Genomic DNA, 19,120 nt, shown 5'->3' on the forward strand with positions numbered 1-19,120 from the left:
AGGAACTGCATAAATACAGTAGCTTTTGTGGATGTGTTACTGCTGGTTTCTCTCTCTCTCCCTCTTTTTATATATATGTGTGTGTGTGTGTGTGTTTTTAAATTTGTTGGTTTGCAGGTGATAGAAGATTATATGCATCTGACTGCTAGGCACATTTCCAAATTGTGCTTTTTTTCCACCCAAGGCCCCCCAACCCCCAGTCTAGTTTTGGCCAGGATTGTCCTTTCCTGTAGTGAAGGTGCAATCACAATGAACCGGTAGTAGCTATTCTTAAGGGGGGCAACTAGTTAATGAGTTGCCATCTCCCTGAGGCCACATTACACCTTGTTTGTTCCTGTATGCACTGAGAAGACCAGTGTAGTCTAACCTGTGAACCGCACTTCCTGAGCTTTATGTCTTTTAGATCAAAAAGAGCACCTTGCTTTCCCCTTGTTCTCACTCTTTACAGTTTCTCACCACTACCCTTCTAGTCTTTTATTTCTTTAACAGACATTTTTAAAATTACTTTTTTTTTCTCCTTTGAAAATGTGGCATCACAGTTCATGACCTTCTTTTGTCAAAATATGATTTTTTAACTTTTTATATTATATTTTAATTTGAATCAATCAACATTCTTAGGAGTCATCTCCTCAGTTCTTTCATTGGGCGACTTCAGCTTTCTGTTTGAACATCACCAGTGAAAGTCAGATTTCACAGCTATCATTTTAGAAGGATGCACCTCAAATTCATGCAGAAGAAACAAGAAAAATAAAAATGCTGAAGAAATAAGGAAAAAGGACAAAAGTAAGATCAACAAGCACAAAATAATAAAACACTGAGGACATAAAACAAGGCAAGGAAAAGAAGTGCCAGACAAAGAGAGAGAAGATTCCTGACTGTTTTCATATATGTGGATTATTGTCCAGTTTAGTGTTTACACGTCTTCTGTAAATGAAACAGTTGGGCTGACTCAGCCTGCACGACACAGAACAGCACATTTAATAGTGTGTATTATCTTTAAGTGGTGCTTTTTAAATCATTTTGGAAAATCAAAATTCTTATGATTAGACATAAACAATTCCTGAAAAAATGGCTAAGTTTTGCGGACTTCTTTGTGGGAAAAGTCTACAGAACATCTGCCTTTTACAATTTGTCTAGTATGAAGAAGTAATGGAAGCTGGATGGGAATGAAATTGCTCTGAAGGTTCCAGTGTTCATTTTAGAGACAACACATAGCTGCTAGACTGCAAGTACAATCTAGTTCAGGTAAGTGATCCTGTCTGCTTAATTAGTTCACGTGAGGAAGTGGACATATAAGTAACACATTCATTACTAAATGTCAGTTTATGCTATCCTAAATGTCAATAAATACTCAAATGTCAGTTTCTCAGTGCGATCTTATTACTGAAAGGGTACATTAAGGGTACATTGCTTTATGTTTTATAGATCTGTATGATGACAGAATTATGATATGACTACATTGATTAAGAAGGGCTAGGTATTCTCTACGAAGGCTTCTATCTTTAATTGTGTATAAAATAAAAGTTGATTAAGAGATTAAGGGACTTCATTAGGCCACAACTAAAGCTATTAAGACTCAGATTAAAATTGTCATACAGTATGTACACACTGTTCGACTAGGTTTAAGTAACCACCCATTCATTTTTCTATTGTCTGAACATGCTTAATCCACAATGAATCTGCAGGGAACTGCATAAACTACAACAGTGGCTAATGTTCTGTAGCAGTAACACATTCAGACTGCATTATTTTATGTGCAAACTGCCCCTATTATTAATCTGAGTATTTCTTGTTTTTATTTTTTTTAAATTCTTCTGAACTATAGCTGTGATATCTTTCACTTGGATGTTATAGATTGCATTGAGTAAGTAAAGCTGGAAGAAATATTGGTTTGTGTGTTTTCATTTAAGGCTGTAAAGCAAAAAAAAAAACATGCAACTTTCTTATCTAGCTAAGTATCATAGTTTGCTTGCGGTCTGTGTTAGGGGTAGGGGGTGTGTCCCTCCTCACATATGAGTCTGTCTCAGAGCGTAACCTTAACTCCGCTTAGTTAGCAAACGAGATAACTACCTAATGGATTTAAATCTTTTTTTTTCTATAATTTGCTTGAACATTCCAGTTGCTTTTGCGACTTCTCTTATTGCGCTAAGAATCATAGTTCGCTTGCAGGAGCGATATATTCACACTAGTCCGAGACAGTGGCTGCGGGTCGAGGGGAGGGGGAAGAATGATGTCAGTAGTAGAGAGCTGGGCAGGGGTTTTCCTCAATGTCCTGTTTCAGTAATAGATGGGTGAAGCCGCGGTGGATAGCTAGTATATACAGTGGTGCTTGATAGTTTGTGAACCCTTTAGAATTTTCTATATTTCTGCATAAATATGACCTAAAACATCATCAGATTTTCACTTGAGTCTTAAAGTAGATAAAGAGAAACCAGTTAAACAAATGAGACAAAACTATTATACTAGGTCATTTATTTATTAAGGAAAATGATTGAATATTATATATTTGTGAGTGGAAAAAGTTTGTGAACCTTTGATTTCAGTATCTGGTGTGACCCGCCTTTGCAGCAATAACTGTAACTAAATGTTTCCGGTAACTGCACACCGGCTTGGAGGAATTTTAGCCCATTCCTCCGTACAGAACAGCTTCAACTCTGGGATGTTGGTTGGTTTCCTCATATTAACTGCTCGCTTCAGGTCCTTCCACAACATTTCGATTGGATTAAGGTCAGGACTTTGACTTGGCCATTCCAGAACATTAACTTTATTATTCTTTAACCATTCTTTGGTAGAACGACTTGTGTGCTTACGGTCGTTGCATTGCTGCTTGACAACCTTCTCTAGAGATTCAGTTCATGGACAAATGTCCTGACATTTTCCTTTAGAATTCTCTGATATAATTCAGAATTCATTGTTTAATCAATGAAGGCAAGCCGTCCTGGCCCAGATGCAGCAAAACAGGCCCAAACCATGATACTACCACCACCATGTTTCACAGATGGGATAAGGTTCTTGCTCTGGAATGCAGTGTGTTCCGTTCCCCAAACATAACGCTTTTCATTTAAACCAAAAAGTTCTTCCAATAGCCTTCTGATTTGTCCATGTGATCTTTTGCAAACTGCAGACGAGCAGCAATTTTTTTTTGGAGAGCAGTGGCTTTCTCCTTGCAACCCTGCCATGCACACCATTTTTGTTCAGTGTTCTCCTGATGGTGGACTCATGAACATGAACATTAGCCAATGTGAGAGACGCCTTCAGTTGTTTAAAAGTTACCCTGGGTTCCTTTGTGACTTTTCTGACTATTACACGCTGTGGTCTTTGGCCGGCTTGTTATCCCATCCAATGCCCCAGGCCGCCAGATGGAGCCCTCTCTGTAGTATGGAGGTGCCCCGAACACCAGCAGGGAGTCATGGACTATGTAGTTTTGATACATGACCCTGCTGGATACCACAGGTGCCGCAAGAGGGAGCTGCAGGGAGGACTGAAGACTCATTTGTGCCCTATAACCCGGAAGTGCATCAAAGGAAGAGCGACATGCTTCCGGGGTGAGAAGAAGGACTAGTACCTGACCTGGAAGTGATAAAGAATCACGTGGACTGGGGATTGGAAACACTTCCGGGTCAGGGAGGAAAAAAGGATTGTTGGAGCTCCCAGACGGCGAGCTGAGGTGGGTGGTAGGAGGGCAACTCGTCTGGGAGTGGAGGATTTACTATTATTGTGTATTGGTATTGTTTAATGAATATAGTGGATGAGAGGGTGCTTTGTGCACTGTGGCATTTAAATAAAGTCAACTATTGGACTTTTATCTGGTGTCTGGAGTCTTGGACAAGGGTTCAAGGGAGCGCTACGGTCCTAATCTGTCACAACGCCTTGCTCTTGCAGTGATCTTTGTTGGTTGATCTCCACTCCTGGGGAGGGTAACAATGGTCTTGAATTTCCTCCATTTGTACACAATCTGTCTGACTGTGGATTGGTGGAGTCCAAACTCTTTAGAGATAGTTTTGTAACCTTTTCCAGCCTGATGAGCATCAACGACTCTTTTTCTGAGGTCCTCAGAAATCTCCTTTGTTCGTGCCATGATACACTTCCACAAACGTGTTGTGAAGAGCAGACTTTGATAGATCCCTGTTCTTTAAATAACACAGGGTGTCCACTCACACCTGATTGTTATCCCATTGATTGAAAACACCTGACTCGAATTTCACCTTCAAACTAACTGCTACTCCTAGAGGTTCACATACTTTTGCCACTCACAAATATGTAATATTTGATCATTTTCCTTAATAAATAGATGACCAAGTATAATATTTTTGTCTCATTTGTTTAACTGGTTTCTCTTTATCTACTTTTAGGACTTGAGTGAAAATCTGATGATGTTTTAGGTCATATTCATGCAGAAATATAGAAAATTCTAAAGGGTTCACAAACTTTCAAGCACCACTGTACATATGGTGATACTAATGTTGACATTTTGTGCCTTTGTTACTCTGCGCTGGCACCACTATTTGGGGATGTTTACATGGCTAGCAGTTTTTTGTGTTTTTGTTCACTAGGATAGTTCACAGTTGTCAGGTATGTAGCCCAGGACATCATGGTTGCTATAATATAAAATATGACAAACCCCTCAATGAGACAAAAAATTTTAAAGGAAGACTTCAAATAAAGACAAAGATTTTGATAGCTAAAGTATAATGGGGATTTTGAGCTTTGCAAACACCTCACTTTTACTTTTTGTTTTCATTTTGGTTATACCATTTTAAAAGCCTGGATACACTGTTCAAATTATCTTCAAAATTTTATACACTTTAATCATGTCACAGCTTAAAGATCATTAGCTTAAACTGAAAAGGTTCAACTCCAAGAATTTTTCCCTCATATCTCATGCCTCTCAGTTCTGGAAGCAGCCTTGTCACTCTTCTCTGACTTGGTCTAGCACTGTAATATCATTTTTGTTACATGGAAGCCAAAACAGTACACAGTGCCCTAAATGAGCCCTCACTAGTGTTCTGTATAACTTAAATATAGTGGTCTCCCTTAGCATTGTGTAACCTAACATTCTTTTTGCCTTATTCAGTCCTTTCTGTATCCTGTCAAGATGTATAAAGTGAAGTGTTCACAACTGCTACTGCATGAATAAGGTTTACTTTCAAGCCTTTTATCGTTTATTTAAATCTAACATTTGATGATGCAATAAGAATACCACACACCTAGTAGATTCTCTTCCCCTGGAGTAAATCTGCATCTCAAACTCCCCTAATGATTGAGGCATTCATTATCACTACTCCTCTCTTTCTGGGGACTGGTTTTGCAGTGACCTGTTGGAGCTCCTCATTTGTTCATTTCTGCAAGGTCCTGTAAACAGCTGGATTCTTCCAGCTCTGGGGTTGATACCCTTGGACCATGTGCAATCTTTATCTTGTATTAACATACAACTGTGATTCACCTGTTTCTATCTCTCTGGTCTTTAATCTCCCCCTGCACCACTTTAGGAGTACATGCCATCTGCTTAAATAATATCTGGGTAAAAATCTGCCTATTCCTGAAAACAAAGGAGACTAGCTACCTCTACCTCAAGTTCAGTAAACCAAAGTTGAAGTATTAGATTAGTTGACTTATCACTCAGATTTAGGCCTTTTGGAAACAGGTATCATCAAACCAGACCTCTAATATGCCCAGCATCATAAATGACTTATTTGGCATTGTTTACATGCTTAAATTACTTGGGTGACTGTTAGTAGTAAATCCCTTTTCAAATTAAATATGAATTTAAATGAACTGCTCTATCTATTTAAAGGAATAATTCACTCAAAAATAAAAATTTTTATATGTTACTTACCCCGTGTACTTTGTATTGGTGGCCAAGAAAAAATGGAAAGAAATATGTACATGACATAATAGAAGCCAGTGGTGACCAGTGTTGTACAACGGCAACAAACGATGTGAAAAATGTCCATGGGGAAAAAAAAAATCTCACAATCTACACGTCAGTTATCTTTTCATATGCTCAGTATGTGTGAAGCTTATGCTTTTTTGCAGAATACTCAGTGCACATCCTAAACTGTAAACTAAAGCATCATGGAAACCACTTTTTGAAATAAAGACGGGACTCTAGACCAACAAATGAGGAGAAGAGATGAGTCTTTTTAAATATTTTTTCCACGGACAGCATTGGTCTCTGTTGGCTTCTGTTATGTCATAAACTTATTTCTTTTCATTTTGCATGAAAACATTAGAATAAGTATTTTTTTCTCTACCGCCAGTAGAAAGTACAAGGGGTAAATAACATATAAAAATACAATTTTTAAGTGGAATATTCCTTACCTACTTGACCCCTCCAAGAGCTTGTCAAAACTTGGCTGCAAGAGTCATTACTCGAACCAGCAGCAGCAAGCACATCACACTCATCCTGCTCCGTCTTCACTGGCTCCCTGTGTCTTACAGAATCAAATATAAAATCCTACTAATAACCTACAAAGCCTTAAATAACCTCGCGCCAAACTACATCAGTGACCTTCTCCATCACTATGTGCCTGCCCGCTCACTAAGGTCCTCTGATTCTAGCCATCTTGTTGTGCCCAACACTAATCTACACTCCATGACTGACAGGGCCATCAGCTGTATAGCGCCCAGACTCTGGAATGACCTACCAAAATTAATCAGGTCAGCTGACTCCATGAATTCTTTTACAAAACAACTCAAAACACATATGTTCAGGAAGACTTTTAGCTCTACTTGACTTCATTCCCCTTCTCTCAGTTTACCTCTCTGTAAAGATGTTCATGTAACCTGTGTGTGTGTGTGCTAGACAGTCAATTCTGTTGTCTGTTAGACTTTCTCTGAATTTACTGTCTTAATCTTCTTTATTTATTTATTTGGTTTGTACAATGCTATACGCTGTATACCCTGCCGTTCTTTCTTATATTCTGTAAGTGCCTTGAAAGGTGCTATACAAATAAAATGTATTATTATTATTATTATTATTGTCAACTGTTAAAAATATTCACTCTACTACTAAATGCCTTCCGCCTGCTGCTGCTTGGACACTTTAAACTGCCCGCTGAATGTGCTTTAATGTCTTACTAGACTTTCCCCAGACCCCCGTGACCCTGTATTCGGATTCAGCGGGTTAGAAAATGGATGGATGGCTGGATAGACTTTCCCTTACTCCTGTCTTTTGCAATAGAAACTGTTCCTTCTCCTCTTCTGTCTTTCTAACCCACTGCAACTATCCTTACAATTCCTTTCCTTTTTTAATGTGCTGTATATACTTTTCTTCTTTTTAGCACCAATGCTTGTCAATCTCTCTCAATATACCTGACTTAATTATTATTCTTTTGCTTTTTTCTTTACAAGGAAATTATAACCCCATTCATGGCTAGTTAATTATTTACATACTGCTCGACTGCTTCTGTAGTGCTACATTATGTCTGTCAACAGCACCAATACTTCATTCACACATGAACAGTACACACACTTCATTCACAATTTGCTTTGCCAATGGCTGGAAAGAAACAAAAAAACCAAAAAACTTTCCAATCCCGTTGTCACAAACAAAAATGAAGCAAACAGCATACATTAATCATCTTTCTCACAAAAGCAACACACAGCACTCAGCCCTTGATACAATCCACCAAACAAGGATTACATGAATCTGACTTGTGTGTCTGTTCCAGTTAAGGGATCACACTCTTCAGCCTCTGTGGGGAATTCTACACCAAAGTTCTCAAGGGTTCTTCTGATGATTCACATTCAATAGGAATAATACATATTTTCTCCTGGACATGTAACACTTGACCTTCTCTTTATCCTTATGGAAATTTTTCAGAGGTCATGTAAGTTTGCCAGTCCCAGTTGTATGTTCTGGATAAAGTTTAACAAGTATGGTATCTTTTCAATGATGCAACAAATGTTTTGGGTTTTGGAGTCACTGTTGTGTGCCATTTGGTACCCGATTTAGACCATTGTACAAACCTTGCTAAATCTTCCTGTTTTGTTCATATTGCTTGAAGTGTGGTGAACTAATGCCTGCATCTCTGCAGCTTGAGGAAGATACTGTTCTAGTTGTGTTGCGTGACTGTGATCTCAGTATCAGATTAGCAGCAGAGTATAACGTACTTGGAATGAGAATAAGCACATCCAAGATGTATTCAATTTTCTTGTCCTGGAAAACAATTTGAATGCTTTTTGTAGATAAGGAACTTGTGACGAGTGGAGAACCTGGAGTCCCACAGAGTCTCCTTCAAAAGTAAGCGGGAAAGCAATTGTGATATTTGCTAATGAATCAATGTAACGGAAGCAATTTTGCTAACATTGTACTAGAGTTTGGTGAGAAATCTTTCAATTTACTGGTGAATCTGTAGTAGTTGGCAGACCAAGGAAATGGTGAATTAGTGGCAATGACAGTCTCCAGTATAGTCATTTTTGCATTATCAGTTAAGACTATCAACTTTTTTCCAAATTTTAGTCAGACACAAAAGCTAATAAATATGAAGAATTATTTCTTCTGTGATAGCCACAATGAAGCAGAGTAAAGTAAAGAAATACACTTTTTGGAACTGTGTGACCAACATAATTCATTCTAATTTAAGCATTATACTAATAATGAACTGTTCCTAACATCACCTTTTACTATTTTCTCCAAAACAAAATTCCTATATTCTGTTCAAACATTTCTGTGATTCTTAACAAAGTCCTGACTTTTTAATCATTGTCACCTTTAAGCAAATTTACTTTTCCTGACTTGTGTGTCCTTCTCATTCAGGCTCACCTCTCCATAATGGATCCAAGTATTCCAAAACTGATCCAGCGATATGATGGGGACAATTCCACATTCTGGGGCACTGAGCATACATCAGATCATCCCTGGACAGGACTGTTTCTAGGACTTGCTCTCCCCACTTCTTTGATGTTGCTTATTGCTTTGTGTCTCTTCAACATTCTGGTCTTGCGAGCACTTCTTTTGAAGCGCAAGAAGAGTGCAACAAATCTCGTCATGGTGTCAATGGGAATAGTGGATACCGGTCTTTGCTTGACAGCTTGCCCAACTATGGTTATTTCAGATCTCAACTTATCATTGCCCTTTTACTATTGTATGCTTTTGACAACAAGTGTTCTTAGCTGGGCAATTGCATCTTCTTTTCATCATGTTGTTATTGCTTACTATCGTTGGTACATTGTGGCATATCCAACTAGGTAAGTTATCTAATTTTAAAAGCTAGTTAATTATCTGGAACATTTCATCATTCCATCACATTTATACATTACAAGTGCTCATGGAGCCACAGCTTATTCTAATAGCATAATGTGCAAGGCTGAAAGCAATCTTAGAAGTAATGTGAAAGAAATAGCAAAAAAAAAAAAATATGAAAATGATTCATGTGTAAATAAACAGACTCCATCAGGAAGAACATTCTACCTATGATGTGGAATCATTAGAACAAACCTTATCTTGGATAACTGGGAAATGTCAAATTCTAATATGCTGTCATATTTTTGTTTATCCGCCCTTACAGTATACTTTTAACACGGGTTCCTCTTGGGGGTTTCTATAAATTTATTTTCTGAATCTCTTTGATTTAAAAAAGGTCACAAAATAAACAGAATGAATGACAAAGAATGGCAATTGTAATTGTAAGTTCTTCTTGGAGTATTCACTGTCATGCTAAAAATCTGTGCTAGGTCTACCCAAAGTCTCCTCTCAAAGGATGTCCAATTTGTACAGCTGTCTATTTTCAATCTAGAGAAGCAACAGCTCTAAATCCCTCCGCAGCACAGTGGTCTACGCCTTCTTATGGAACCTCAATTCTACGCACGACAAACCTAACAAACATCATGAAATATTTTGAAAATTCTAAAGCAAATCTGAATCATGTTTCAAGATACACAAGTTTATGTACATAGTTTTACTAACCTCAATAAGAAAACATCTTCATGATGTTATACAGAGAGGGGATTACTGCAAAGGTCATCAGTGTCTAATTCCATGCCTTCTCTGACTTGTTCTATTAATGTTAATATGAGTTTCTTCCAGGGATCCTTTGGCTTCTTACCACAGCACAAAGATAGGCCATTTATGTGTACAAGTGTTTTGTTTGGATTTGGTTTCCACCTTGAGTCCACTGCTATAAGGCAAAAGGTCAGGTCTTCTATGACCCTGGACTTTGTAATGTATTAGGATTTATGTAAACTCTCTTATTTGTGACTGCCTCCTCATATTCTCTCATGCAATTCTTTACACAAACAAGTACTTTATTGTACACTTTCATGTATCAGTATCCTACAGTGACTGAATGGATAATGACCAAAAGTGATAAACATCTTTTGCTTCAAGTCAATCTATGAAATTAAAAGACAAACTCAAAACATTTCCAGAAAGAACATCCTTAAAATATATTCTGTTCATTTACACATACTCTGTGTGTCTACCTCAACTACTGCTAGTGACAATCTCACTATTTTCTAATTTTGTAATAGGCCTAAATATACTTTCACTGCCATCTAGATCTTTTACTGCTGCTAAAAATCAAACAATATATTTTGGACATAATAAAGTTCAGGCTTATGCTGGAAGGAAAGATGAAAAGAACAGTTTCATTTTAAATTTACAGGGACCTGTCTTGAGTGAAATGAGAAACTCCCCATTCTCAGTCCATGGCTGATTGGCCATTGCCGCATGATGTGGCTGAGGGAGAGATGGTAAGAAATACCAATGGATTACTTGGTTTAAATCATCATTTTATAAAATGCCTATTGACAACATATATGTTAACATGAAAAACTGTAGCTTACTGTAGCTTTAATTTTTAGTTATTAAGCCTGCAATGTAAAGGTGACACTGGTTTACCCCCACCTTACAGCAGTTTCTGTGTGTGAGTGTGTGCATGTGAGAAGCTGCTCTGCACTTAGTTACTGTATTTAGGATGCAAAATGTAAAACAGCTTTGTTTCTTTCCAGGTCGGCTTTCTGCTGACAAGTGGAAGAATTTTCAGTGTATTTTATTTCTGTGTTTAAGGAACTTGTCTCCTTCTTTGCCTTGTGTTCTCCCTTAAATTGCAGGCGGAACTGCAGTTTATTTTTGAGGTTGGTCTTCTTGCTGTTAGCAAAATCACATCTGCTGGGTCAGCTAGTGATCAGTCAGTTCTTGTTTTTAGCAAAGAGAACGCAGGACTTTTACATATACGGTCTCTTTCTCTACTTGTGCACTTGCTGTTCCTCAGAAAGGTTAGGTTCAATATCAACTGTCATGGAAACAAAGACTTTTCAATTGATATTAAGAGTGAATGGCAGTGGCTTGTTAAGCCACGATCAGAAGAGATAATGCCAGTCTGTCCTACACTAGTAAATGTTGGCTGGCTAGTTTCTCATACCTGAGCTCCAATGGTAGCACAACACAATGCTAAAAAAGTCTGATTGGTAATGCATGGTGAGAATCAACATTCAGCCCTGGAGCCATAGCAGATCAGCTTTTGAGCACTAACGTCAGCAATTCTTTTCACCTTGACCTCTTATGAGTTAGTGAAGCACCATGGAGTCATATCTTCAAGCCCATATGTTAAGTAAAAAAAAACATTTCTAAATGTAGGACATCATTACAAAACACAAACCCATGCTTGGCTTAGAGTGCCAAAGTTAACTCCTACCAGTGGAGTACAAATACAGTTGTTTTAAGTGTCTGTCTTTCCCATGGCAAATACTGTACTGTATATTGCTTTATAAAGGTATGTACTGTATCAAAACACAATACTAACGTTAGCAATTTTAATAGATAAATATTAACATCATGCTATTTCCACCTTGCACTTTCTAGAAGTCAATTAATTTGCTTTGTAAAGACATCTTAGTAAAAGTTTCCTTACGCTTGTGTATTTATATATTATACAATTAGATAGAAGTGAAATCTAAATTACTAATGAGACTAAGCTGTGTGTTCACATTAGGGTTGTCAGAATACCAAAATTTCAATCTTCGATCCGATATTAAGAAAGGTTTTGAAATTCAATACCATTTTTGATACCCACTATAGTATATAATGAAAATCAATAAACAACTTATTTAAATAAATTGTATTTCTTTATTCATTAAAAGCTTTACATAGATGAAAAGAAATAGAAGAAATGTTACTGATTAAATGTGAATACTTCAAGTAGTTCAGTCTTATGTAAAAGATAAGAGTAAAGTTTTGTAAACCATGAAAATAAACAAGTTTAAATCTGAATATCAGAGCACCACTTTTATATAAAAATAAGGTTTTGAAAATTATCACGACTTACATTACATGATAAATTTTAAATTTTAATTTTAAAATCACACATAATACAAGAAAGTAACATGCTACAGTAGCACACTGCATGGCGAAGGTTCAAAAATTAAGGGAGCTAAGGTGTTCTACTGCTAAAGAGCATTGCCCATGAATGAACAGCGCTAAATAAAACTGGCCCACAGGCAGAAAATAATTTTGGACCTTGTCTTAATGTGCTAAACATTTAACGATCTACAGAAGACATTTTAATGTGTAGTACAAAACAAATGTTGCATCCCTAATTCAATTTTAACATGTAGAAAAAAAAAATAAACAAAACATCCCTCCTTCAAAAGCAACAGTTTACATGATTATACTGATTAATGTTTCTGTAATTTAGAAATGAGATACCGGCCTCTTGAAACTCTCTGTATTGACCCCATGTGTTAGCCCCTTTAGTAGCTATGGTGCTCTAGAAAATCATGGATACATGCTTACATGTATCTTCAAGTTCTCCATCTTCAATTAACACAAAGTCAGAGTCCTTTTAGATGCCATTCTGGCTGTCCTCTTTGTCAATTTAGCAAGCTGGGGAAGTCTCCAGCACTGCAGAAGCTGCCATATTAACACCTGTGAGTAGGTGGAAACAGGCCTATAACTCTAGTCATGCCTATGGGTAGCCTACTAGGGTCAGCTGTCAAAAGCCAGAGCAACCTGGAGTGCATTTAACGGAGGCTGTAGAATCGATATGATGAAAAGTGACTACTGAAATAACTTTAACAATGTTAAAAATGACTCCTTATCAATATTTGGATACTTTTGACCATAACCCTAGTTTGCATCAACATCTTACTGTATTCATGTACCTACAGCTAGCAGGTATCTTGCTTCAACTAACATATTCATTGCCTTCCTTCTATTTCAACCCCTCTTTCCATTGTAATGTATGAACCATCCTAAAAGCAAGAAATTATGGAACACCAGCCCACTGCAAGGATCTCTCAAACATATGTTCATACACATCAGGCTAGTCTCCTAACAAACATGTTTTGGGATGCAATAGGAATCCCAGGATTATGACAGGAAATGTAGCAGCCAAATTCATCATAATGCATTTAAAGTGATCGCGGAGTACCAAGGGCCATACGTAAAAAGCAAAGAACATGTTTCTGTGTAGATCAACACTAAATATATACATTTATATTATTACTCACTATTGCTTATTATTACACTGTGACCACAATGATGAATTGCTGCTTAAAGCAAACAAAATACAATATTACTGAATTAAATGTTCCAGTGTCACCAAATACCTGTCATACACATCAAATACCCATTAAGCAGCACCAATTCAGTGCCATAATACTCAGTATACCTGATGTCAAAGAGTCATGCTTTCTCAGCCATTATGAATCACACATCTTCAGTGTACAAAAACATCAACCCTGAGCCAAAACCTAAAGTTCCAAAAGAGTTTTTTTTTTGTTTGATTTTATCAAAAATGAAAGTGAAAAATATAAAACACAGGAAAGAATGATAACATATTTAAATACTGAACATTTATTTGCCAACTCCGTTTTGACAATCCGAAAGCAGGAATAACCTAAATACAGTATATAAAATATGACCTCGAGAAATAAAGATTAGTTATGGTACAACATTATGTTCATGGAGTGGAATATGATTAAAAATCAACAAAATCATTTCAATCCTGTGCATTTTTCCCCACAAGTTTAGAAAATATGTAAATAATATTTTGCACAGGGATTGCACAACACCTGCTGGACTTAAAATTTCAAACTAAAGTCGACTAGTCCGGCTGTGAATTTTACTGTAGTACTGAGCTAAGTGACAATGTCTCTGCTAGCTACGTAGGGACAAATTTGTTGGTAACTTTACAGCTCATTAAAAAAGTGCTGTATGCCTCCTGAAAAGTGATTAAATTAAAAGTAATTGTCCCATATGTGCCTACATGCCTTTGGAAAAAAAAGCAAAGTCAGTGTGAAAAGAAATAAAGTATTGCCAATTCTACAAAGATATTCCAAAAATGGCCTCGACACATTTGTTGAAAAGATCATAAATAGTTGGATGTATTAGTGAATTCATATCACACATGACTCCAATTGTGCAATCAGTCATTTAGCCTATATAAATGGAGAAAAGTAGTAACTCTGTCATTTGGTATCATCATGTGTCCCACACTGAAAATGGACCAGAACAAGGCAAAGGAGAGAGTTGTCTGAGATCAGAAAGAAAATGATAGGCAAGCATGTTAAAGAAAAGGCTAGAGGATCAACTCCGTGTAGCTTGAAGTTCCTGAGACAACAGTTGCAGTTACTATGAAGAAGTTTAAGGTCCATGGGACTGTAGCTAACTTTATTGGATGTAGGCACAAGAGGAAAATTGACCCCAAAATGGGCAGAAGAATAGCGAGAATGGTAGACAAATAGCCAAGGACAGCTTCCAAAGAGATACAAGCTAAATTCCAAGGTCAAGGTCCATCAGTGTCTGATCACACCATTTGCTGCTTTTTGAGTGCCAGTGGGCTCAATGGACATAGCCCCAGGAAGACTCCACTGTTGGAAAAAAAAAATTAAAATCAGTCGAGAATTTGCTAAAATGCACACTGACAGGCCACAATGTTTCTAGGAGAATGTCATCTGGACAGATAAGACAAACTGGAACTTTTTGGCAAGTCACAAATGGAAAAATGAAGCTTTCAAAGAAGAACATCATACCTACTATGAAACATGTAGGAGGCTTTGTTTATGTTTTGGGGCTGCTTGGCTGTGTCAGGCATGGGGTGCAGGGAAAAATAAAATTTCAAGACTATAAAGACATTCTGGAGAGAAATGTAGTACCCAGGGTCAGAAAGCTCTGTCTCAGTCACAGATCATGGATTCTCCAACAGAATAATGACTCAGAACACACAGCTAAAAGCACCCAAGAATGGCTAAGAACAAAACATTGGACTATTCTGAAGTTGCCTTCTATGAACCCTGATCTGAATCCTGTTGAATAACTATAGAAAGAACTGAAACATGCAGTCTGGAGAAGACGCCCTTCAAACCTGATACAGCTGGAGCAGTTTGCTCAGAAGAGTGGGCCAAACTGCCTGTTGACAGGTGCAGAAGTGTCATTGAGAGCTACAGTAATAACTTGTTTTGCAATGATTGACTCTTAAGGTCATGTAACAAAATAATAAGTTAAGAGTTTCATCATTTTTGTCCATGCCACTTTCATCTGTGTTATTACCTGAAATATTATGTTTAATCAAAAAAGCAAAATCTGATTTTTGATAAACACAGAATAAACAGCGAAGGGTGCCAATTATGTTTGTTAGTTTTAATTATCTTCAGAAACAATTGTGAATTTTTCTTTTTTTTTTTTGTGAAGGAGTACCAACAAATTGTCCCTATCTGTATTCCTTACTTAGCAGATAATGGTGTCTGTTGGAGCAAAATTTAGCAAAAGAGGTAAAATCGGTTTTAGATATCAAACTAAATCCTGGTATGAGGTAAAACCTGCTGGGATGTTAGAAGGTGGGAATGCTTCCTTGAGTATGGTTACAATATGTACTAAACCTAACAGGCAAAGCACAAGGGCCAAAAGCAGGAAGGTAGTTGTCAACAACACAGCTACCATTTGTAATTGATGTGGTTTGCAGCATTTAGAAGCACCAGTGTAACATGTAACAAAACGTTATTATTAAACATTACATAACTTTCATTAATGTTGTATATGTTGAATTTGACTTTGCAGATTATGTTGCAGGCTGCTAACCAAACTACCATGTTTGACATATTTAATTTTTGTGTCTTTAACGTAGGTACAAGTCATCTTTGACTCGCACCAACATATTTTTTCACACCAGCCTGTGCTGGCTTGGAGGATTAATGGCTACCATCATTCCTTACATGGGATTTAATAACTACCATAACTTGCAGAATATCTCTTCTTCAATGAACACCTCAAGCGTATCTGAGCATCATGCCTCCTGGCAACAAGGTAGCCAAGGATGTTCGGAGTCACCCATCAAATGTTATGTTCCTTGCCTCTATCAGAATGTCTTGTCACTTGCCTACCTGTCATATGTTATCTTTGGATTATGTGTCTTAATTCCTCTAAGCATCATTGCTGTGTTCTACTGCCTGATCTTCAAAGCACTGAAGGCCCACAGTCTCAAAAACAGCCTCAGCAGGGGCTTCTACAAAAAGCAAAAACGAGTTGCTCGCATCACTGGTCTCCTCTTCACATTCTACATTGTTTCAAGACTACCCTTCAATCTTATAAATTTGGTTCTCTTCTTCTGTCCCAAGTGTTTGTTTCCATCTTGGGTTTTTCCAACTTCACTCTTTTGTGCCGTCTTTAGTGCTGCCTCCAACCCTTTGTTGTATTTTACAAGAAACAGGGAACTGAAAAAAGCTATGAGGCAGATTCTCAAAAACTGGAGGCGAAATACCAAAGTTCGACACCATCATCTATCAACAGTCGATCAGCCAGGACTTATTTCAGGGATACAATCGAGGTCTGAACATCACCACAGTGAGTTGGAGCTTAAAAACTGAGTCAAATGTACTTTTGAGACTTGTGTTCATGGCTGCAGAAATATAATTAAAATTGTCACTATTTTGTTTTCATGTTTCAGTTGCCCTACAGTTGTAAACCTGGCATTCCTATTTAACCTATCTTTTGGACAAAAAGCCTTATGAGGTGGTTCTTTGGATTTAGCAGGTTTTGTAAACATAAAAGAAAATACATTTTTCTTTATATGAATTGCTCATTTTCAATCAAGACTTAAAAAACAATACATTTTAAGCACAGCTAGTATTACTCATTTAGAAATATACATGTAAAATTAGAGGCAGCACGGCGGTGCAGTGGTAGTGTTGCTGCCTTGCAGTAAGGACAGCAAGATTTGCATCCAGTGTCCTCCCTGTATTTGCATGTTCTCTCTGTGGCTGTGTGGGTTAGGCTACCTCTGGGTGTTCTGGTTTTGTCCCACAGTCCAAAGGCATCGTTAGATGCATTGGCGATCCTACTTTGGCCTAGGTGTATGTTTTTATGTTCACCCTTGTGCACTTTGCTAGCTGGGACAGGCTCCAGCATACCCCAGTGACCCTTCCCAGGACTAAGTGGGTTAGAAAATGACTGTCATTTAAAATTAACTACACTGTCTGTAACATAATACATAACAGAGTAGGAGAAAAAAATACTCCTGACACCTAAGCATTTAATTACGTAGAGGCAATTGATGATGAAGTAAATTAGAAAAAAGTTTACAATTATGAAATCAAATTTCAATATTGCCAACAGCACTATCCCACTTGCCTCTTTAGGAGTTATAAATGGATAGATGGAAGAAATTCCTATTATGTACCATCTTATGTTGTGTGTCACATTACAGACGAGGCACATGGGCCATACAACGGTTTGCTTTTTCTTTTCAAATAAAAATACTGAACTATTGAAGAGGTTCATTGTACTTATGCACATACACTACTGGCCAAAAGTGTGGTGTTGCAAAATATGATAGACCTTAGCCACAAGAATGACCCAAAGAATAAAAACAGAATGCAATGACTTGCAAATCATTCATCCATCCATCCATTGTGCAAACCGCTATATCCTAACTACAGGGTCACAGGCGTCTGCTGGAGCAAATCCCAGCCAACACTGGGCGCAAGGCAGGAAACAAACCCTGGGCAGGGCGAAACAAACCTTGGGCAGGGCGCCAGTCCACCGCAGTGCAAATCATTTAAACTCATATTTAATTTAAAACAGAACAAACATATCAAATGGTGAAAGTGAGAAATTTTAAATTTGATGTCAGGAGCATGTTTCAAAAAAGTTGGGAGTAGGCCAAAAAAAACCTGGAAAAGTCATTGATTGCGGAAAATCAAAAAACACCTGGTGGAACATTTCATGACTAATTAGGCTAATTGGCAATAGGTCAGTAACATGTCTGGGTATAAAAAGAGCATCCCAGAGAGGCAGAGTCTCTCAAAAGTAAACATGGGGAGAGGTTCACCACTCTGTGAAAGACTGCACAGGCAAAATAACGATGTTGCTCCATGTAAAATTGCAAAGGATTTGGGGATTTCATCATCTATGTTACATAATTCCGTATCATTAAAAGATTTAGAGAATCCAGAGCAATTTCTGTATGCAAGGGACAAGACCAAATGCCAGTATTGGATGGACATAATCTTCAGGATATCAGGTGGCACTAAAATTGAACATGATTCTGCAGTGCAAATCACTACATGGGCTGAGGAACACTTCCAAAAATATTCTCTGTGGACACAGTATGATGCTGCATCCACAAATGCAAGTTAAAACTGTACCATGCAAAGAAGAAACCAAATATAAACATGATCAGAAATACCTCTATGATATCTGGGCACAAAGCTCATTTAAGATGGACTGAGCTGAAGTTGAAAACTGTCCCGTGGTTTGACAAATCAAAATTAGAAATTTTTTTGACAATTATGGATGCTGCATCCTCCTGGCTAAAAGGACAGCAACCATCTGGCTTGTTATCAGCCATGACCCATGATGACATGGGGGTGCATTAGCATACATGGCTTGAGTAGCTTGAACATCTGGGGAGACACCATTAATGCTGAACTAAATATATACAGGTATAGGTTTTAGAGCAATATATGCAGCCATCAAAATGTCTTTTTAAGAAAAGGACTTACTTATTTCTGCAACACAATGTTAAACCACATTCTGCATGTACAGTATTGCATCAGCATGGCTCCGTACTTGAAAAGACTGAAATTCACTGAAATAATTTTCCGTATTTTGAAATGAAAAATAAGACAAAGGAGACCCCAAACTGTTAAGCAGCTAAAATCCTCTATCAGGCAAGAATAA

The 19,120-nt window shown here is 37.5% G+C and overlaps 1 protein-coding gene across 1 annotated transcript; it reads left to right on the forward strand.

The window, feature by feature from the left end:
* The first annotated feature begins 352 nt into the window (after nt 1-352).
* On the forward strand, nt 353-16,806 carry LOC120534904 (adenosine receptor A1-like). Its single transcript, XM_039762410.1, has 3 exons — nt 353-1,245; nt 8,762-9,192; nt 16,068-16,806. The coding sequence occupies exons 2-3, from the start codon at nt 8,777-8,779 to the stop codon at nt 16,804-16,806; spliced, it is 1,155 nt and encodes a 384-aa protein (XP_039618344.1). The 5' UTR covers nt 353-1,245; nt 8,762-8,776.
* Nucleotides 16,807-19,120: the final 2,314 nt, after the last annotated feature.

Source organism: Polypterus senegalus, chromosome 9, assembly GCF_016835505.1.
Source record: "Polypterus senegalus isolate Bchr_013 chromosome 9, ASM1683550v1, whole genome shotgun sequence".
NCBI lineage: Eukaryota > Metazoa > Chordata > Cladistia > Polypteriformes > Polypteridae > Polypterus > Polypterus senegalus.

What these genes read in the sequence shown, in the direction of transcription:
- LOC120534904 (XM_039762410.1), top strand. Translation starts at nt 8,777, where the DNA reads ATGGATCCAAGTATTCCAAAACTGATCCAGCGATATGATGGGGACAAT. An exon ending in ATTGTGGCATATCCAACTAG is followed by an intron (nt 9,193 to 16,067) that starts GTAAGTTATCTA and finishes TCTTTAACGTAG; the next exon opens with GTACAAGTCATCTTTGACTC.